The sequence below is a fragment of the Lycium ferocissimum genome, chromosome 7 (assembly GCF_029784015.1).
Source record: "Lycium ferocissimum isolate CSIRO_LF1 chromosome 7, AGI_CSIRO_Lferr_CH_V1, whole genome shotgun sequence".
Classification (NCBI taxonomy): Eukaryota; Viridiplantae; Streptophyta; class Magnoliopsida; order Solanales; family Solanaceae; genus Lycium; species Lycium ferocissimum.
Window position 1 is genome coordinate 26,678,597 of NC_081348.1, and position 23,154 is coordinate 26,701,750.

The window sequence follows — 23,154 nt, forward strand, 5'->3', positions numbered from 1 at the left end:
CACAACTGTAGCCCGTCTTTTCCTACTCTAATTCTACACTAAGTTTATTAATATGATTTGAGTTGTCTTTTTATTATATGATATTATTATAGTGATTTATTTAGCTGTTCACTCTTTTCTACAGAGACACAATTCTGTGTACGCTACTGGGCCTTTATAAGTTAATTTTTTAAATTGAGTTAGGCCAAGATCCATTTCCTCGTGAGCTAATATTTATCTTTAATTTCAAAAAGTTAAACCCAAGAAAGTATATTTGACAAAAGAAACAACCATTTAGGTTGGTAGCACATGCAAAGGAGTTTTGCCAACTCAAACACCAATATCACCGTGGAGTTCTGTCCAACCTATTCGCATTTACATTTATACCCTCGAGTTTCACGTCTCCTTCATCGGTCGTTATCATAAATCTTGTCATAAAAAAAAAAGGGTGATAATGGAACAAAAAAGGTTACAACTTGCTCAGATTTCTTTCCACCAAAGTCTCCAAAATATTAATATTAATATTCAAATCAAATCTAAAAGATTACCTAAAGCAAAATTTCATTTTCTTCATTGTCAGGTTTGTTCATGCGCTGACTAGAAAATCCGATCATTCCTAGCGAAAATAACCAAAGAAAAAAAAATAACCCTAAAAAAGCTTGAATTTCTTCTCCTTAAATAATCATATCAATATTCCTATCAAATTTGGTTGAGACATAGCCATGACTACCGGTGAATTCATCAATATTTATCCCTCAGAGCTCAAATTCCCATGTAAGCCCTTTTTTTTTTTTTTTTTTTAATTATCTGCTATCATAAGTGTTTATTTTAATTTTTTTTTTCCAGATTTCATCAATATCATTGTTTAATATAGCGATTTTGATTGATGGGTTTGCTTAATTAATCGAGTATTTAAATATTAAATGTGGTTTTTGTTCTTGTTGATTTCTTGGGAACGTTTACCCATTTAGCTGAGTTTTGATTAATTTGGGTATTGATTTGTTTGTGTTGAAAAGTTGAGTTGAGGAAGCAGAGTTCATGTTCTTTGCAATTAAGTAACAAGACTGATCAATACATTGCATTCAAGGTAACTATTTTGAACAACTATTACCTTAATTTAATAATTCCAAGTTCTGTTAGATGTAATAAAATTTTGAGTTAATTGTTTTTTTTTTTTGTGTTGGAAAGGTTAAGACGACAAACCCGAAGAAGTACTGTGTTAGGCCTAATGCTGGTGTTGTTTTGCCTGGTTCTTCATGCAATGTGACAGGTAACATTATTTCCTTCTATTTCTTCGTTGATTCTGCTTTTTGAAATACTCCCCCAGTCCCAATTTATAGAGTTAATGATCAAAAACACACCTGAACTTCGCGAGTTTCACACCCCAACTATCAATTGTTCCCTTTTCCTAATGAACTATCACCATCGTTCAAGTAGGAAAAGGGAATAACTGATTGTTGAGGTGTGTTTTAATACATAGATGGTGATAGTTTAGGTAGAAAAAGGAAACATGTGACTGAGGGGGTGTGAAACTCGCAAAATGGTGATAGTTCAAGTGTGTTTTTTGACCATTATCTCCAATTTAGATGAATATTTCCTCTTTTGTGATGTCCTAATTATGTTTGTTACTTTTCTCTTTCTATACAACTTCAATATTTTGCAAGTATTCAACTTTACATTATTAAAATTCTTAACTTTGAGTGCAGTTTTATTTATTAAGCCTTTTTAGCCATCACTTTCACGTTTTCATCCACTATTAGTAATGTAATATTCTAGTCAAATTATTGTCATAAACTCAAGTGTCCTGTGAAATGCGAGACAGTATAAGATACAGGCAACAACATATGGTTGAAGTCATTCTTTACCAAATAAGTTGTGTGGATTTTGTAGTTACAATGCAAGCACAGAAAGAGGCACCTCCTGATATGCAGTGCAAGGATAAGTTTTTAATTCAGAGTGCTATAGCACCCAATGGTACAACTAATAAAGACATCACTCCAGAAATTGTGAGTTACTTACAACCATTAAGCAATGTTTTTCAGGCTCTTTAAGTATTATGGTTTACTGAAATTGGTATTGTACATTTGCTTTTAGTTCAATAAGGAGGATGGGAAAATTATTGATGAATTTAAATTGAGGGTTGTTTATTTTCCCGCAAATCCTCCCTCTCCCGTGCCTGAAGGGTCTGAAGAAGGCGGTTCTCCCAGGACCTCGTTGACTGAAGATGAGAGTAAAAGCTCTTCGCTTCCAGAAGCAGTAAGTGTCTGGAATTTATAGTTTTTCTGTGATTCTTCCTCAACTATGAGCTAAAGTTCTCTTCTTGACCTTAATAATAGGTGTCACGATCTTTGGAGGAGCCGAAAGCAAAATCATCCCCTTCGGAGGTGAAACATAGTGCTTTCTCATATAAAACATTGCATCAATCTGTGCATGCATGCTGCAGACTAATTGTTCTGTATTGTCTTAGAAATATCAATTTAAGGTTTTTTTCGTATTGTCAAGTGTACCTAATTCTTTAATTTGTATTTAGGAAATGCGGTTAAGGGATGAGAACTATTCGCTTTTGGAATGGATTTTTTTAACTGTCATTTGAAGAAGTGGTATTTTCATAATACTTTCGGAAAAATAATGATCCTGATCTCACAGTGCAGTGAAAAATATTCCTTTCGTAGTGCTCTTATTAGCAGCTTGATGCCTAATGGAATGGATGAGAACTTGGGGTTTCTATATTGAAGTTTAAATGAATCACTTCCCCATAAATTAGCAAAACTAAGTGGACACTTCCTCTTGTTTTCTAAAAACCATATACCTCCTCTCCTCCTCCTGAAAGTTAAAGGTGAATGGTCTCTAGATATTGTATAAATTTGACATGTTTCATCTTTTCCCTTACCAGATATTTGTGAAGTTCATCTACTGGTTGAACCCACATCTGTCTGGGATCTTTCTTGGATGGTTTCAGTCTCACAATTTCTTCTACACAAGATTTCAGAATTCTTTATTTGCCATTTCAGTGTTCTTTCTGAACCTCTCCCTTTTCCCTTCTTTACGTGAGTGCAAAGAAAGAAAACTTTCTTGGACCACAGAATTTATGTAGCTCCAGATGCAATGAATAATTTTACCTAATTTTAGGAAAATGAGCAAGCTTTTAAGTATCTTATCTTCGTACTTCTTTTCTGATAAGACAAAGACTATATTGTTGTTAAAGGCTGGAAGGATGAGATCATAATTTATCATGTTATGGAGTTTGTTTCTTAGAAAGTAATTTCTGATCCATCCAGGTAAATTCGTGCCGACGAGTAGAGTGGTCTGTCTTTGTGTTAGATTCTGGTTATCGTAATTAGAATATCTTGAGTGCTTCTTCTCTTTGTCTTTTTCTCTACCCTTTTCAGATTTTCTTAAATCATCAAACACTTTGTGATCCCTTCACAGAATCTGATTAAATAGTAGATACATGATGAGCAGTTATTGATGTATTGAAAAAGGAAATCTGTTTTTGAATCTTGTCGACAAAATCCATACAAGAAATTTTGAAAATAAAAATGGTGTAAAAGGAAACTGAAGGAGATACTCAATCAACTTTATCTCTTATAAAAGTAGGGTAGTAACTAGTTATAACTTAAGAGTTATTGACATTAATTAAAAATATAAACATAGGACATGGGAAAAAGGGCGAGAGACTGGATTCTTTTGAGTTTCTGTTGGACTTTTAAACCGTAAAAAGATGTTTTTTCAGTTTTTTCACTCTCATATATTTGGGAGGTATACCATAATGTGCATTGTTAATTAATGTGAAATCATCTTTAGCCTTCACGTGAGGCCCAATGTGAGTTGATGAGTCTGGTGCTTCCTGTTCCCCCAATTCGATTTCATTGATTGTCAGACATATTAATGTCTACAATTTTTCAAATTGAAGCTGAACTCGTATGACCTGCAGTAGCAGCGTGCACAATTTTTTTCTGTTAATTTCGCCTGGATTATTGAATATCCTTACTTCCTATAACTGCTGCCTGGCACATGTATTCAACTGAAGACTGTTTTACCAAGTTAGTTTATGAGCAATCTTTAACTAATACTTTCACTTTAGGCATGGTCTTTGATTTCGAGGTTAACTAAGGAGAAAGCTTCTGCTCTTCAACAAAATCAGAAATTACGTCAGGAATTGGTATGTTAAGTGACAGTATGGAATTATGAATCTTCCGGTTTTTTCTGTCACTTTCCGAACTTGCTTTATAGAATTCTACTCTTTCCCCCATCTCTTGGTAAAATTCATTTATTATTTGCCTGCTAGTTGCTGGGTGAAATCATCTTGGGTTGATAAATATGGTCAAAGAATAATCTTTTAGCGAATATTAGTGATGATGCTTCAAGTAGCTTCTACGTTACCACTTCACTCCTTGTGATTGTGATGTTCTCTCTTCAAAACCTACTGGTTAGACATGATGGTGGGAATTCCTGTTGCTTCTTGGAAGTAAAGACATATCTGGTAAAATTCCTTCTCACAAAAAAAAAAAAAAAAAAAACTCCGTCTCTAAAAAATATCTGGTAAGATTTCCTTGTTTGCCCAAGCTGGAGGTGATAAATTGGCAGAACCATCGGTGACATTAACTTGAGATCTTCTTAGTTGTTCACATATGGAACAATAGAAGTTTGAGTGAAGCGAGTGCACGCAAGCTGGCCCGGACACCATTGTCATCGGAGAAAGAAAATGAGTTAACTGGTGATTAGTAGTTGGTACCTATACCTAACTTTTTTCTTGACCATATATGAATCATTGATTAGGGGATTGAAAAGAGGGGAAGGAACCAGAGGGCTGAGTGGTTTCATTTGTGAGTGGTTATCGTGAGTAGGTGCCTTCACATACATGCAGAAAACGAGTTGACTGGGGAGTATTTTTGGGAAGTTTTATGTGCTATGAGAATACTATAATTACCAACTTGGAAACACATGCTGGCAGTTATATAATATAGCTTGTGTATTCACAAGTACAATGTGATTGGAAAGGGAATAAGTTTTCATCTTTTCTTTTTGCTTGATTGCTTTCCAATACAATGAAAATCTTATTATCTCTCTGATTGAGTTGCATGGTCAATGCCGTAGGTTGAAATATGCTATTTCCTTTTCTAATTGCCCATCGGTTTGATTTAGAATGTGTGATCTTATAATTGGATAAAGGGTGCGGGGTGCCTATAGAGTCCGTATTCCCTGAAGAAGAAAGGAAACGTAATGAAGGGTATAATCTCTGGATGCGGGGTGCCTATAGAGTCCCTATTCCCTAAGGAAGAAATGAAAAGTAACGAAGGGTGGTGAGTCCAGTTAAGACCATAGAATTGTAAGCAACTCATGCGAAAGTATCATGACTCTGTAATTAGTTATTTTATATTATACGTAAGTTTATGTCCTTTCGTGTACCTGATTGATGGTCAACGATGCAACCCAAGTGAGCAGCATGTTCTGAAGCACGTCCATGAGTCTTTATTTTGATATTACTTTTTGTTCCTTTGTCTTTCATAAATGAGCGAATGGAAGGAATTCACAGAGATTTCAAAATCAGGAATTGTAGTTGGAGAACAAAAACAATTAGTATCCCGAGAAACAGTAATATTTTCAAGAACTGGTTTAGAAAAGATGCAAAAGAGGAGAGTGGCCTCTATATGTAATGATTGTCTTCCTTGGACGGCATGCAGAATAATTACTTGTATAAGCATTTTTCCGCTTATTTTTTGCTTCTTTCTCTACCATTTTGCAGGAGCTGGTAAGAAAAGAAAACAGCAAAAGCAATGCTGGCGGCTTCTCGATGCTGTTCGTTGTGCTGATTGGTCTTATAGGTCTTTTGGTTGGGTACCTGATCAAGAAGACTTAGTTGGAACGAGACGCTCTTTGATTCATAGTTGCATGCCCAGAAAAAGTTGATGGCATCCTAGAATTTTATTTTTCCCCTTTTTCCTTACGGACTTCTGCACTAGAAGTAGGTCGTTCTGCAGTCATCTACAGTGTAAAAATATTATAGTTCTTTATGTATTATGGGCATTTGAATACTTGATTCGATTTTAACTAGAGTAGGAAATTATTCAATAGCTTCTTTATTCATGTGAACAAGAAGCTGTTATATTTCTTGAAAGTGAAGTTTCTCATCACCAAGTGTCCTGCGATTGGTTCCTGGTGAAGCCAATGACATTCTTTTCGTGTCATCTTCTATTTTTGTGGATAACTTCTAAATGGTACTCAGAATTTTTTTGTCATTTTTCCAGTGCATTTTTTTTTCCGGTTTTCTTGGATTATAAATTTTATATACTTTGCAGTCATGTTTTATTGTTTTTTTGGACGTTAATTACTCAAAAGTTCATTGAACAGAATGTCCTACATGTGTTTTGCTGCATTTTAAGTGGAATTCAAAAGCTCTTTTGTTCCATATTTGCTACTTTCACTTTTACTTATTAGTTCAGATTTTGATTATGGTCAATAATTGATTGGTCAAGTTCCAAGACTATTATAGCTTTTGGACATTCCTAGCTTTACCAAATCATAGTGATGCTAGCACTCCTTGCTGTATACTAATTTAATTACCTCTGTTAGCAATTTTTTATGATAGTCTGACCAATCTGGGAATTTAAACAATGAATTGCACTCGTGTTCTGTAGAGTGAATTTTGCATCCTATATATTAGATCCATATTTTTAAGGTTGAAAATAACAAAAGTTATACTGTTGTATTCACTATTTGCCAGTATTATGAATCAAGTAATACTGGAAGGACTTTCAACAATGTGACATAATCATAGGACCAAAAAAATAAATGTAAGCAGCGTATCAAAATTTTCGGACTTCTCAATCATAATTTTAGCAGAAATCCATAATCAATCTTCATGCTCCTGTGTGTCCTTATTTTTCACTAATGAGGCCAGAAATCACATAAATCCAGAAAATAATAACAGAAACACTTAATAATTAGGTACCAAAAGAAACTGAATTGACAATTGATGAAGTCAAAACAACATGGAATTTTAAATTCAAACTGTACTAGGGCATATTGAAAGAAGAAACTCCGTTAATTGTGAAATAATAACTAGAACAAAAAAATTAAAATATTGTTCTCCCATTAGATTTAGCATGACTAATTAATGTTGATTTTGATCGTCAAGGGTGACTGGTTCTGGTTGAGTAACCACCACCTCCTTGGATTTGCCATAAGTATTATATGTCTCTTCCAGATTCTTGGCCTTCACAATTGCAGCCTCTTTGACTTGGTTGAAAGTTGGAACATCATAATTGTGACACAAATATACTCCAAAAGCAGTGCCCGCAATGAATGTAACAGTAGTACCAATTAAACCCATCTTTCTCTTATGGATTTGTTGAAGAAATAGCGTGTTTCTTTGCTTCTGATTTTGAGTCGGAGAATTTTGGACTTTGATTGGGGTTGGCTATGCATGAGATAATATATTTATAGGGGTTTGTAATGGTGTCTTGTTCTGCAAGAACATTTTTTTTTAAAATTTTGTTTTAAAGTTTTTGGCCCCTTGTCCAAGATTCCAAATCCGAGTAGTTTGGGACTACTCCGATTGTTTATTTTATTTTACTCTTTATTTTTAATGTCAAGTTGTTACTCAAATAGTTTACACTTACTCTTTTTTTCGTGTAACAATTAGTTTAAGGGTTCTAAACTTCTAATGTTGAACGTAAGCTCCTTTGAGAATTTTAAATTCCCATGTCTTTAACTTTTTTTTTTTTTTTTAAAAGAATTTCTCTGTGGGACCATAAATTTGTATAAATTGAATGGAAAAGCTATGTGACAAATAATGGGAGGTAGTAATAGTATTATAAAAAATTGGCAAATTGCATGTACGTACTGTTTTCCAATGTTCAGATAATTAATACAAGAATGTTTTTTTTTTAGCAATTAAATCATACATTTTAATTGCTTAAATCTAGGGACAATATCTAAATTTGCACTTTAGATATTATGTTGATTTCGAGTATTTTTTAATACATTACATCAGTCATTGTAATTGCTTAAAACATAACATAAGTTATTGTGAATGGTGGATATGCATGCAAAATGGCTAAAACACCCTATTATAAATAAATTTGATATATACGAATTACTACTACATGTGTGTCTCGCATACCATACCTCAAAAAATGAGAAAAGAAAGATAAGATAACACAAAGAGGTATACTAATGTTAGAAAAGTGAGAGTAGGTGTATATAAATAAGAATGACTAATTTCTATTATATAGAAAAGTCTACGGTTTCGACATGTCTGCGCAGTGGAAATTAAAATCTAGCTGAAGACATATTATAGTCATTCACATAGAGAGATATATGTTGTGTACGTGACTTTTATTCAGGTAACCACCGATGCGCAACAACATGGAATTTTAAATTCAAACTGTACTACCATATTGAAAGAAGAAACTCCGTTAATTGTGGAATAATAACTAGAACAAAAAAATTAAAATATTGTTCTCCCATTAGATTTAGCATGACTAATTAATGTTGATTTTGATCGTCATGGGTGACTGGTTCTGGTTGAGTAACCACCACCTCCTTGGATTTGCCATAAGTATTATATGTCTCTTCAAGATTCTTGGCCTTCACAATTGCAGCCTCTTTGACTTGGTTGAAAGTTGGGGCATCATAATTTTGACACAAATATACTCCAAAAGCAGTGCCTGCCATGAATGTAACAGTAGTACCTATTAAACCCATCTTTCTCTTATGGATTTGTTGAAGAAAATAGTGTGTTTCTTTGCTTTTGATTTTGAGTTGGAAAATTATGGACTTTGATTGGGGTTGGCTATGCATGAGCTAATATATTTATAGGGGTTTGTAATAGTGTCTTGTTCTCCAAGATTTTTCTTTTTTAATTTTGTTTTAAAGTTTTTGGCCCCTTGTCCAAGATTCCAAATCCGAGTAGTTGAGGACTACTCCGATTGTTTATTTTAGTTTACTCTTTATTTTTAATATATCAAGTTGTCACTCAAATAGTTTACACTTAGAGCCTGTTTGGATTGATCATTAAAGTTCGCTTATAAGCATTTTTTTTTTTGTTTGGACCAAGAACTTAAAGTCATTTTGTCTTTAAAATAAACTCAAAAAAATAATTGAACCCGTTTTGATTTAGCTGCTTAAAATAAGCCCATCCAGGCTCTTGCTCTTTTTTCGTGTAACAATTAGTTTTTGGGTTCTAAACTTCAAATGTTGAACGTAAGCTCCTTTGATAATTTTAAATTCCCATTTTTAACTTTTTTTTTTTTTAAAAAAAAAAAAAAATTCTTTGTGGGGCCATAAATGTGCATAAATTGAATGGAAAAGCAATGTGACAAATAATGGGAGGTAGTAATAGTATTGTAAAAAATTGGCAAATTGCATGTACTGTTTCCCAATATTCAGATAATTAATACAAGAATGTTTTTTTAGCAATTTGACATAATCATGTCTGGACTACTAAGTAAGTATAATCATCATCTGTCGTCTCTGATATGTCTTTGACTCTATCCCACATTTACTTAGAGATCCATATGCATTGATATTATTTCACTAATGAAGACACAAAATCACAGGTACCAGTCTTGCTACCCCGCAAAAAAAATAAAAATAACCTTACACACACAAAATCATAAAAGCATAATATCTTGCGGCCAACGAAGCATAATTAACAGTAGTTGAAGAACTCAAAGTACCATCACAGGCGGAGCCAAGATTTGAAGCTTGTGGGTTTGGAGTTCTAATTCTTTAAAGTTATTGGATTCTAAATTAATAATTTTTTACATATTTGGCTACAAATGTAATACAAATATATGATTCGGACCAAAACTACCTTGCTTGTAATCAACCCGCTACTCAAGAGCTAGTCATACCCCGAGTACCATGTAATTTAAGTTTACACAGCACCAGCACCATTAAAAGAAAAAAGAAAATTGATCACTATATGCTTATTAACTTGTACGTACTGATAATATATAGAATAAATTTAACTATCATCAAACAGAAACGAGACTAGCTAGATATTATATTCCCTCATGCAGTAGATCAGATTTTGCATGCCATGAATCGATCTGACTAATGGGACTCTTGATAGACTTGATCATCGTGTTGAGTAACATTCTTATGTTATTAAAGTAAAATGTTTTAAGCCCCAAATATTGAAGGCTTCATGAATAAATTTGAAATAATATATTCAAATATTTGAAATTGTTGATGGTTTACTTAGTTGCAAAACTGTAAAAAAATTGACTTATACTAGTGCTATGTATTATTTGAAAATGAACAATTTTATTCTTTGTTAGACTTTTAATTTGATCTAAATATTACCTTCCATGTGTTAGGAAATATTCTCTCTTTTGGCCTTGATCCCGTAGCAGAGGGCAGAACCAAGCAACTTATGATTGTGCGGGGGCAAATTTAGATATTTTCCCTAGATTTAAGCAATTAAAATGTATGATTTATTTTTGACATTCTTCGATAGAAATTGAGATTATTAGGTGACACTTTAAAAAAAAAAAAAATTAAAAATATTATGTTGATTTCGAGTATTTTTTAATACATTACATTAGTCATTGTAATTGCTTAAAACATAACATAAGTTATTGTGAATGGTGGATATGCATGCAAAATGGCTAAAACACCACTATTATAAATAAATTTGATATATACGAATTACTACTATATGTGTGTCTCGCATACCAGACCTCAAAAAATGAGAAAAGAAAGATAAGATAACACAAAGAGGTATACTAATGTTAGAAAAGTGAGAGTAAGTGTATATAAATAAGAATGACTAATTTCTATTATATAGAAAAGTCTACGGTTTCGACATGTCTGCGCAGTGGAAATTAAAATCTAGCTGAAGACATATTATAATCATTCACATATAGAGATATATGTTGTGTGCGTGACTTTTATTCAGGTAATCACCGATGCGCACCGCATAGTCCCATTCTTATTGCTTTCTCAGAGATCGCTTCTTCTCCTTCTGTCGTATGTTCTCTTCTCTCTTCATCTTCCTTGCTAAGTTCTGCGTTATCTATTTCTGTTCAATCCAAATTTCATTTTACTTCGATTTAAAGTCAATTAGTTTCTAGGATTTTTACATAACTGTGTAAAATTGATATGTTGTTCAATTTCAGAGTTCATAATCGAAGAGCAAACGTTATTGCCTCAACAAGTCAGGCCAAGGAATATATAGCGGAGAAATTCAAAAAATGATCAATCAGACTTGACTTTTTGACGCCGTCGCGGGTGTAAAAAATGACACGAGATGCAACTGTGAGTTGCCATTCGTTGTGATGCTCGAGTCTGACCGAGACAATTAACCTGTTGCTCAGCTAGGGCGACCTAGTTCGAGAACTCTTTTTCCCTCAGTAGAGAATGGGAATCCAAAGCGAAGTAGCAAAAAAAGAGTGTTAGCTATTGAGTATGAAGAAAAAGGAGATTATGAACTGGAGGGTGGAGAGCAAGGCTGAAAAGACAAAAGTGGACATAAAATTGTTGTAATAACATTTATCTAAGGGCCTGTTTGGGAAGCCACCCAGGTAATTGGAATTGGGTGTAATTGAATGTAATTACACAGTTTGGCTTGTTTGTTCGACCAAATAATTACACAGTTAGGTGAAAATTGGATGTAATTGAAAGGGTGTAATTACACTCTCCAATTCTCAAGAGGGGTTGAGAATTGAGTGTAATTACACCCTGTAATTACAGGGTTACTTTTTAGTTTATTTCTTTTTTGTTTATTTTAATTTCTTTTGATTTTTAATTTATTTTTTGATTCAATTATTTTAATTTCTTTTTAATTATTTTTTTAAAATGTATTTTTCTTTTTATATTATATATTTTTCATTTCCTTTCTTCTCATTCCAACCTTTACTTCTTGTGTTTCCGTGTAATTGCTCGTATTTTTTTTTAATTTATTTTATTCATTTAACATAACCGTGTTATTATTCTAATTTTTGAAACTATACATCTTAATATTGGAAAGAATGAGTCATTAACAAACTTGGTATATAACGAGTGACATTATTAAAGTAGAATTTCATTGTGAATGAGTTATAGACTTATATTTTCCCTTTCTTTTGAATTATTTGCTTAAGTTACATTGGAACTTATGTAATGTTGAAATTTGACATAAGAGTATTATGTTAAACTTTTGCTTTTGGATTTTGAATTTAGATTATATTTTCAACTTTAAGTTATTTGCATTCACATTGCATGTTTTTTTTTTCCACTTACATTTGATGGATTTTTTATGTCAAACATTTGAATAATGTTATGGCATTATATTTATAATTATTGGCATTATATTTATAACTATTATTTTTTTGTCAAACATCCAATCCATGATGTTCTCACAAAAAAAGTCTTCTTTTAAGTTTTATAATTAATTAAATTAAATATTATTAATTTTAAAAATATATATCAATTATTTTTTACAATATTAATTACAAATATATGATTATTAATTAATATATTTTCAAGAAACAATGGGTTATTAAATAATTAATTTAATATCATTTATAAAGTCAAATATTCTTTAAATACTAATTTTAATTTTTTTATAAATTAATTTTTTTAAAAAAAAATTAAACTAACTGTGTAATTACACTTGTGCAACTAAACAACACGCTTGTAAATACACTGTAATTATGTTATGACAAACAAACAAGTCTTTGTAATTACACTATTGTGTAATTACTACCCTATTAATTACACCAATTCCAATTACCAGGTGGCTTTCCAAACAGGCCCTAAGTGTTTTAAATGATCCAGCGTCACTCAACGAATAAAATTTAAACGAAGACTATACAACACATGAAAATGGTCATTCCCCTTGATCATATGAAAATATCTATCTCATCTGGATGTAGAGCTTGTAACAGTTTAAGCATCTATTAATATGAGGGTGTTATGGGTGGAAAGAATTTATATTTTGATCCAAATTATATGTATATAATATTCAATAACTAGCTTGCAGTATTGACTGCCTAATTCGATTCTTACTTATTCATATCATTTTTTATTATCTGCAATTTTTATGCCATACAAAGTTAAATAAGAATAATAATTTTTGACTCTCATAATATCAAGCCCGTGCCAGCGTGGGCCATAATTTCCTAGTAACTAATCAGACAATTGAACTAATGCAGACTTTCAAATGATCTGAAATGATATACACATAAAATAAAATTAAAAAAAATAAGAAACACTGTGTTTGTCGAATGACAATCGAGGAAGGGCGGGGCAGGGCAAATTCATATGGGGCAGGCAGGGGAATATATATATGGGGCGAGGTAGGGAGGAGCAGGGCAAATTCAAAAAATACTAAACGGGGCAAGGCGGGGCGGGTCCAAATCCTAGCTGATCAAAGATACTAATATCAAGGTTTCATTATATATTATCTGTTCTTTTAGTAGCAATAGCTGTAAAAGAATTAAGACGGTGCTCTAATGATTGAAATGCTGTTGTCATTTAATTTTCTTCAGTGATCTATTCATATTAAGGTTATAGGAATATGCTTGTTAAATTTTTCAAATTCAAGAGTTAATTGATATCTTGCTCTTCATTCAATTGAGTCCCTTTGACTACGTTGCTCTTGCTGTTCTGATTTCTTCTATGCTACTGTGTTTGGTAAAATGCAAATTGAGACTTGGATGAGATTGAAAATTTTAACAGAAAGTTTATTGACTACGAGGCTTTAATTTCATTGTGGTAATGAGCATTGATTTACTATGTATGTTGTATATTTATTTATTTAGTACCTTAATTAGAGGTGGGGTTATTTACTTTTATTTTAGTTGACTTAATTATGCTAAAAATAGTCCTTGAGAAAGCATTTACCAGACAATAAGATGGTCGACCTACAAAATAAGGATTCAAATGATCTCCAATGGGATAAGGTGCTGTATATATTTTAGACTATAACATTGATAGAAAACATATTTTATTTGATCAATATACATATATAACTATTATGCACTAAATGAAAATAAAGAGCGCAAGAAAAGAGACTAAAATGGGGGAGGGCTCTACAGGGCGGGTTAGGGCAGGGGAAATTTTCAAAAGATACTAAATGGGGCAGGGTAAGGCGGGTCAAGACTTGGCCCACCCGCCCTGTCCAAATTGCCATCCCTAATTCGAATAATATTAACTCTTATAAAATAGCTCTTGTAAGATTAATAGCTATGTAATTAACTAGCTATCAAAAGGTGATTTGGCCAACATCTTTTGACTAACTGAAAACACAACTAATAAAGAGCTCGTGAAGATGCCTATTAAAGACTAAAAACATTTTTATGGTGGTTATATAGGCAGTATGCTAAATATGATTAAATTTTAAGGAGCGATAAAACATTAAGGATGAAAACTATCCTCGTATATCTCGTAAATTTTAACGGCACAAATCATTTTTTTGAACGAGTTTGTGACTGTAACTTTTCACCTCAATAAAGTAGTTTGTAGCATTTGTTTTGGACGTCCCTCAATTAATTTAGAAGCTCGTTATTTACACATTTAAACAAAGTTTTAGCTGCAAATCTTCCATCTTCGTCCCCACTTTTGTATATTACTCCACTTGCTTATATTATTTACTCGTTTTTCCATTTTTGTGTTTCCTGCTATAGTTTTACTTGACTCATTTGCTTGAATGGAAATAATGACTTTTAAGTTTTTATGCATGTTGCCCGTAAAATTCTAATTTAAAATTAATCTCTTTCTATTATTCTTTTTCCTTTTTGGGATGTCGCATCAACAAACCGTAGGTTTTTTTGAAAACATATCCATGCTTAATTATACCAAAATTGAGAGTAAGCACTTAATTATTATGATATAAAACAATAAAGAAAAGATAATACATCTGCCATGAACAAAAGTAAACACTTTTCGGAACCTCGAAGAGACGAAAAATAATGCAAAAATCAAAGTGCTTCTATAAGATTATTGAGAGTAAATTTAATAACAATAAAAACAAATGAAAAAAAAAACTCCACCTCCATTTGTGCGAGCCTACTCATCTGGGCTGGAATATTTATGGGCCTCGCTATTCTGTGTCTTACGGTGTGCCCTTTCAAGCTCCCTAACCCTAACATATTTTAGATTGGGCCCAATCATCAATTTTGGGCAATGTGTAGGTTTGTGCAATATATACTCCACATAGAGTGCCAAGCATGAATCCAAAGAGACCCATTTATCTGAACTTGAAAAAGCTGATAATTTGTTGAAATTCAACCAAGACTTTTATTTTGATAGGTATGAGGTGATGACCTTTGGGTTTATTATGTATAGTGTACAAATAGAGAAAAGACATCATTTAACCCCGAACTCTGGCATTTAAAACTCCGCCTAAACTAAACTTAACTTCTATTTATTTACCCCTTAACAACTTACGATTTAATTATCTTCCCCCTCTAGTGGACACACGGGCGCGTGTTTAAGCCACCACACCGCGTTAATTAATTTTTGTTAACGTTTTTTTTTTTTTTAATACAAAACGATCGGGGAACGATTATAATTGTTCCCCTTTTTTAATCCCAACCGACCCACCACCCTTTTAGAACCCTAAGTTCAACTTCATCTTCATCTTCATCACCTTCAATCACCATTTTTTTCCCCCATTCATGAAATTCCTCTCGCCACACATTGCTCCTTCATATGTATTCTTCCTCCACGAAATTTCTCCATCAAATTTCTCCTCCAAATTTCGTCCATAATCGCTCCGCGTTCTAATTCGAAAATTTTGTGGGTTCATAAATGTCTCAAGGTATTGTTCATCTCACGTAAAATGTAATTGTGGCACTATTGCAAAACACCTCACTTCATCGACTCTAGTAATCCCGACGGAAATTCTACAAATGTCCGAGGCCTAAGGGCAATTTGGATTTTGGGAATGGGAAGATGAATTGTTTCCGAGACGCAGTGGAATAATGTTCAAAGTTTGACGTCGTTGTTAGATGCGGTCAAGATCGAAAGTGACAAATTGCAAGAAGAATTAATTGCCGCTTACCGAGGCTAGACATCTAAATGGTTAACAAAATGAAGGAGGAATTAATCGGCTTGAAGAGTAAAAAGAATTTGACTCTGAAAAAGTTCTAAACTTGGAGGAGAAACTTGCAAATACAAGGATGTTGCTTTTGATTTCGTGGGGAATATTTATTGGCTTTTGGCGGCTTCGTTAATCAACCGAATTTATGTTGTCGTATGTTGTAATCGCGTAGTAGGTAATGTGTTAACTTTAATCTTGTTGTAATGTAAATGTCATGGAAGAACTTTATGCTCTTGTTGAAGAATTTTGTTGTTATGGAAAATATTACCTCGAAAATGATAGAATAAGTCGAGAAATTTTATAAATTACTTTAAATAGAGAATCTGAAACCTAATCTATCATTACTATCTCACGATCCTCCTTACTTAACAAAAAACACTATGCGTTCTCATCTAAACATGCCTTAAAACACAACACATCTCCTATCCCTAATCCCAAGAAAGATCAATGAAGGCTTTCCAACCTCGAGCGAGGCGCGTGTATACGCCAACCTTGTATTTCATATTATACTCATGATCGTCAAATGAACAACGAGGTTTCTGTTTGAAGAAATTCAAGATGTCACCGGAAGGATGCTCGAAAAAAAAAAAAAAAAATGTTATTACCAAAAGAGGTAAAAGAACAATTAAAATATATAATACGACAAGACTTACGAAATCGTCTTTTTCGACGACAATTTCGTCAATTCTTTGTCAAAACATGCGGCCATTTTACCATTCATCCATCTTAGATGAAGTGTCAGCCTTTAATGTCACTATACGTGTTAAGAGTTATTTGAGTTGAGTGAAAGTGAAATGGAAAGAAGGCCTATTTATAGTTGAGTTGAGTTATAGTGTTAGTGTGATCGCGTACTTAATGATGTCTCGATTCATCAATTTTTTGCGAGTGCCCTTCTTTTGGGTGGTCTTTAAATTTTGCCCCTCATATTTGGGGGTCTTTAAATTATGCCTCATATTGCTGGTCTTTAATTTTTGCCCTTCGCGTTGTGTTCGAGTTCGAACCCTCGCTCAAGCAAAAATTAAAAAAAAAAATCGCAAGCACAAGTGGTCAATCACAGAGTACGGGACCCGATACTTTTGTTAAGGAATTACAAATTTTATGCGAACCCCAAGATACTCATACCTTATGGGCGATTTGGCATAAGTATGTCCGTCCGTATAACTTTGATAATTTCTTCACAAAGTTATCGCGCCATTGGGGACATACTTTTATCGGCAAACTTTCTTCATCACAACACTTGCACATAACACAAATTGTTCTACACTCGAGCCCCATTGTATGATCCTATTAGCAATGCTAGCCTTCCATGTAAGCACAATCACATTGTGAAATATATTTTGGTCGAGTAAAGCATGTTGAAACACCATAAATTTTCATTGACTCTTTCAGATTACCTAATAATTGCAAGAATTTAGTTCGAATCAACGCTTTTTCCAAAGTCAGAGAAGAAGTATGCACTTGCTCCGTGGATTCTCCAAGAACCAATAATTTGTCTAACCATCCAATACGCTGCCAAGCACCGTTAAATTGGTCAAATCCTACTTTTGACATAGTAGGCATGGATCCACTTTATCCATAAACTTTTATCGGGACCAAGATAACTTTGTGAAGGAATTATCAAAGTTATGGATCCGCATAACTTTGATAATTCCTTCACAAAGTTATGCCGGGTGGAAGCATACTTTTAATGGGCAAACTTTCTTCATCACAATACTTGCACATAACACAAATCGTTCTACACTAAGCCCCATTGTATGATCCTATTACAAATAGCCTTCCATGAAGCACAATCACATTGTGAAATATATTTTAGTCGCAGTGGCATGTTGAAACACCATAAATTTTCGCTTGACTCTTCTTTCAGATTACCTAATAATTGCAAGAATTTAGTTCAATCAAGCTTTTTCCAAAGTTGAGAAGAAGTATGTACTTGCTCCAGATTCTCCAAGAACCAATAATTTGTCTAACCATCCAATATGTCCGGCCGCTAATCCGTTAAATTGGTCAAATCCTACTTTTTGACATAGTAGGTACGGATCCACTTTATCCATAAACTTTTACGCCGGATCCAGATAACTTTGTGAAGGAATTATCAAAGCATACGACTTGCATACTTATGCCAAGCACCGTTAAATTGTCAAACTACTCTTTGTATCAATGCAAATTTTAAGCATTCAATGTATTTGATCAAGCCAAATGTGTACATCGCTTAACGACATCGTAAATGTGTAAACACTGATCAAATCATGCATCGTATTTAGTGTTATACACAAAATCGTTAAACGATACTGGCAATTTTCTCTACGATTTAATGTCACGCACAACACCAGGAAACCAGAAATGCCGTAAAACCAGGAAATATACAAAAAATCAAAAATACAACTGCTTAATATTGCAAGAAACGAATGTCAATACAGGCAAAATCGCATTCACAAATCGCTTAATATTCCAACAATAGAATGTCACTACAGTAGCGTGCATATTTGTTTGACAAATGTACATCATCTACCATAATTGTTTCACAAAAACAACATTAAAATCTGTAAATCACGATAACAAGTCAATGCACTAAAGACATAAAATCATTAAATACAAACTTCCATTTCATTTCGGGTACCGATGAACTCGTTTGACTTAAAGAGTTCAACTCTCAAAGAAATTTTTGGCCCTTTCTCATTCTTTTGTCCACTCATTTGTCAAGACCTTGTTGGTCATAGCCGGACTACTTTTCCATTTTAGTCCTCCCGGTCTTGGTTTGTGTTGTCAAGACTACCGATGACCAATAATTCATAGGCATGGTTGGAGTCCGATTTGCCATTCCAGTCGCATTAGCAAAATAGATATCCATTAGGCAAATAGATTCCATTAGGCTAGATTGTTTACGTAATGGTTAATGAGGTTGCATAAACTTACATTGACAATTTTGAAACCACTTTGGGTCCAAGACTCCCATTCCCACAACTCTCGCCTCTTAAAGCGGTGCCCTCTTTCCAAGAATCGATGCACTTCAGATCGAAGCCTAAGTCACATTTAAGGTGTCAAACACTTAGAATTGTAAAATTGATTAAGTGGTAATTTAACAAGCTAAGTAATACTCGTGATGTGATGGCGTCTCCGTACCCCTTCCGTATTGAAATGCCACAGCCCATGGCCTAATTCATATTTTTAGTAGCGAGTCAATGTAAGACCAATATTTAATCAAGTAGTAAATAACAAGGAGAGTTTTTACCTCGTTTGGTAGAACCTCGGTCTTCCCCTTCCTCTACTTGGTCGGGAATTACTTGGTACCGTAGAAGAACCAACACTTGACCTTGTTGAACTAGTACTTGTCCTTCTCCCTTCCCTTCCTCTGCCTCGCGCATTGTGGATTCATAGGACAACCTTTCTTATTGTGACCCTTTGCATGGCACAAGCCGCAGTCATCTCAACACTTTTTGGACAAGCCTTTCCCGTCTTGTTTTTAATACTCCTTTCTTCTACACTATCCTGCCTCTGCTGCAGCCTTTTAATCTCGGGGGGAGGCGAGGAATTGGTTGTCTTTGTACGCCACATCGCTATTAGTGAGTGTGAATGAATGAGTCGTATGTTTCGAGGGTAAGTGTCCTTAGTGTGAATGTGCAACATAGTCAATAAAGTTCCCGATTTTCACGAAATGCGTACTTATGGCGTATTTATTTAAAATAGTGAATACTTTAAATCCAAGATCTACAAGTATTCTTGTTAAAAGATTTTGTTTGGGATGGGTCGATTTAATCAAAGGGTAGATTAGCTAATTGAAATTTGAGTCGGGTTTTATGTGGGAGCGGGTAAAAATAAGTTGGGGAATTAATAAATGGCGTGGACCCGATTAGCTTCCTTCGCGTGTCAACTATGTTGCCAGTACCCCTCAACTGTCGGGCACATTTAGAGGGGGGAAGATAAATTAAATCGTAAGTTGTTAAGGGGTAAATAAATAGAAGTTAAGTTTAGTTTCCAAACTGAGTTTTCATGCCAAGTTCAGGGGTTAAATGATGTCTTTTCTCCTACAAATATTACATAGTTGGATATCTTATCCTACAAGTAAAGTTTCCCTAATTTGTTTTTAAATCTAATTATGAAGCACTTACCCCTTCTCCAAGAGTCAACTCCCAATTCTCAAGCAACTCGGACCACTATGGAGATATTAGATTTTGTTTATTATTAAAACTGAAATTGTCTGGGGCAAATGACTCCGAACTAGGGAAACAATAGGTCCTTTTTTTTTTTGGTCATTTGCATTTTCGTCTCGATTTTGTGCTAATCTTTAATTTTGCCCTCGAGACAAATAACTCTTTCGCAAGGCATAAGTTTAATACCATCTTCTGTCATATTTTACTTTGTAAATATTTTACACATGAATGATTTTCGTTAGACCCAAATATAGGGGTGTACAAAGGAAACCGACAAACCGCACCAAATCGATAAATCGAGTCAAACCGAGAAAAAAATCCAACTAATGGTTTGGTTTGGTTTGGTTTGACTTGGTTTGGTGTTGAAAAAAAAAAAACCCGACCATAATTGGTTTGGTTTGGTTTTAACTAAACGAAGTCAAACCGAACCAAACCAACCCGACATTACATGTATTCAATTTTTAAAATATTTTATACATAAAAATATTTATTTGTAATGTAATTTATAAATATTTCTTAAATTTTTTGGTAGTTTTTTTATCCATTATCATATTATTCAAGCTTGAACTTAGAATTTTGAATGTCAATAAGTTTTATATCCTATGGATGTTAGTAACTCAAATAAAGTCCAAACCAAAACCAACTCAACACTAATGCTAACAAAAGAAATTCAATTTACCACTTACAATAATGTTGGATATCTATTCTTTAGTTTTGCATAATTGATTTAGAGAGTGAAAATACATAACTTAAGTTTTTTTCTTTGTCGTGCAATTAATACTTATTAGTGTTTACCCCGAAATTAGGTAATAAGTTGAATTTGTAAATGAGGTATAGGATATGTGGATACTTTAATCTATTTTGATTAATGAGGAATGTATATGTGGATTCGTTTATATTATGGATTTGAGCTAGGTATATATATGTATATTTATATACTATATCGAATATGATTGGATGAAGTTAAACAGTACAAACCGGACCAAAATTAGAAAGAGAGTGAGTGAGAGAGAGAGAAAGCTTTAATATAATTCTAATACAATGTTTTAGATCTGAAAAGCTAACCCTTAAAAAGTAGGGAAGTGCCCCCTATTTATAGTTTTTCTCTATGGGCCTTTCATACATCCTAAAGCCTTTTTAGAATAAAAGAAGCCCTAATATGGATAAGGGGCCGTACGGCCCGACACCCGTACGACCGACAATAATAAAGCAAAGAAGGTCTTCACACGTGGCACCGAATAACCGATTGATCGACCAACGGCCACGATCAACTCGGCCATGTAGAAACCGGACTAATCCGTGATATGAAATTTACCCACGATAACCGGACCTTACGGCTTTCCTCCGACTTTTCCGATCAAGCACCACCGACGCAATACCCCGTCCGAGCGCCCGTGCTCGTTTTCTTCCTTTTCTTGGTCCCCGGTCCCACCGGCTAAGCATTAATCCGGTTTTTACCGTATACAATTAGCCGTACTTATTTTAGCATGACTTGGTATTTTTAGATTATGATCATTTTCTTTATGGCTTGTTAATTAGCAATATTTATTTTAACCGATTTTATTAGCTTTTGTTGAATATTTTAATACAATGTCATCACTCTTCTCACATTTTGTGTTATTTTTTTAAGAAACACCTTAATTATGTAGTTGTATCTTACTAGAACTAAAGAAATATTTGAAGTAAAAGTTATATGTTTTGTATCAAGACTATTCCGGGAAAAAAAACCCGAAAAACCCGAGAAGACCTGAGGTTGAAAAACCCGAGTTTTATTGGTTTGGTTTGGTGTATATATTTAAAAACCCGACGCAATTGGTTTGGTTTGGTGTTTAAAAAATCCGAACTAACCCGATCCATGTAAACCCCTACCCAAATAAATGAGAGCAAAACCCTCCAGTTAAATTGTAATCAAACATTGCAAATAGGATCAACAGTAGGCTTTGCGCCTATCTAGATTTTCTTGTATGTTTCATCAACTGAACAATAAATCATAACTCTTGTATGTAGTTAATAGGAGAATATATGAGATTATGACCAATACAGTAGCACTAAAAACTTGTCAAATGTTGTTATGGAAGGGTAACAAGATTTATATTTCGCACATAGTTACAAGTACTTAAATACAAACAAACACTTTCAATCCCAACACAGGAATCAGGACACAAAGAAAAATAGAAAAAGGAGAAACACTCTGATTAGATTGATACAAGAAATAAAAAAGAAAAAAACAAAAGCATAGACATTAGAGATTTCTCCCCCAACATAATTAACGAATCACTCCTGACCAGCTTCATTTGGATTGGAATACTCGGGCCCATTGTTTCTGTAAGGCTTGTTAAGATCCCTGGGCCTCACCCAACTAGGGCCCATAACTTTATTCTTGTTCTGTTCTTCATAAACTTCATTAGGATCCAAAGTCTCAGGCCTGTAGTAGGTCCCATCAAGATCCATGGGCCTGGCCCTATCCTCTTGGGGAACTTTATTATTGTATTGTTCTTCATGAGCTTCGTTTCCATGAACAATGGTCCTATCTAAATGTACTTCTTTACCCTACAAGGGTGGTGCTTGGTTTAGACACTCTACCCTCCCTGCACTTACCCCATGTGGTGGGATTATACTGGGTATGTTGTTGTTGTTCTTCATGAGCTTCATTAGGATCGAAAGTCTTGGGCCTAACGAGATTGATGGGCCTGGACCAGTTCGAGTGGACAGCTTTATTGTTTAGTTTTTGGGCTTCACCAGCTTCATTACCGTAGAAATTCTCGGGCCTATAATAGTTTCTCTCAGGATACCTAGCCCTGAACCAGCAATTATGGGCCCTGTGACCTTCAGTAGTACTGAAATTTTCGGGCCTACGATAGGCCTGTTCAAGTTCCCGGGCCTTGACACAACCAGAATGGACCCAATCACCTACTCTTGGAATTCTGTAGTGTTGGGCAACATACACCCCACAAAGAGAGCCCAGAATGAATGTAAAGCCTCTTCCAAAGC

At 34.0% G+C, this 23,154-nt stretch overlaps 1 protein-coding gene across 1 annotated transcript; it reads left to right on the forward strand.

The window, feature by feature from the left end:
- Positions 1–470: 470 nt before the first annotated feature.
- Positions 471–6,218, forward strand: LOC132064081 (vesicle-associated protein 1-3). The gene is made up of 8 exons (XM_059456942.1): positions 471–753; positions 996–1,066; positions 1,168–1,249; positions 1,870–1,985; positions 2,074–2,235; positions 2,316–2,363; positions 4,064–4,141; positions 5,726–6,218. The coding sequence occupies exons 1-8, from the start codon at positions 702–704 to the stop codon at positions 5,837–5,839; spliced, it is 723 nt and encodes a 240-aa protein (XP_059312925.1). The 5' UTR covers positions 471–701; the 3' UTR covers positions 5,840–6,218.
- Positions 6,219–23,154: the final 16,936 nt, after the last annotated feature.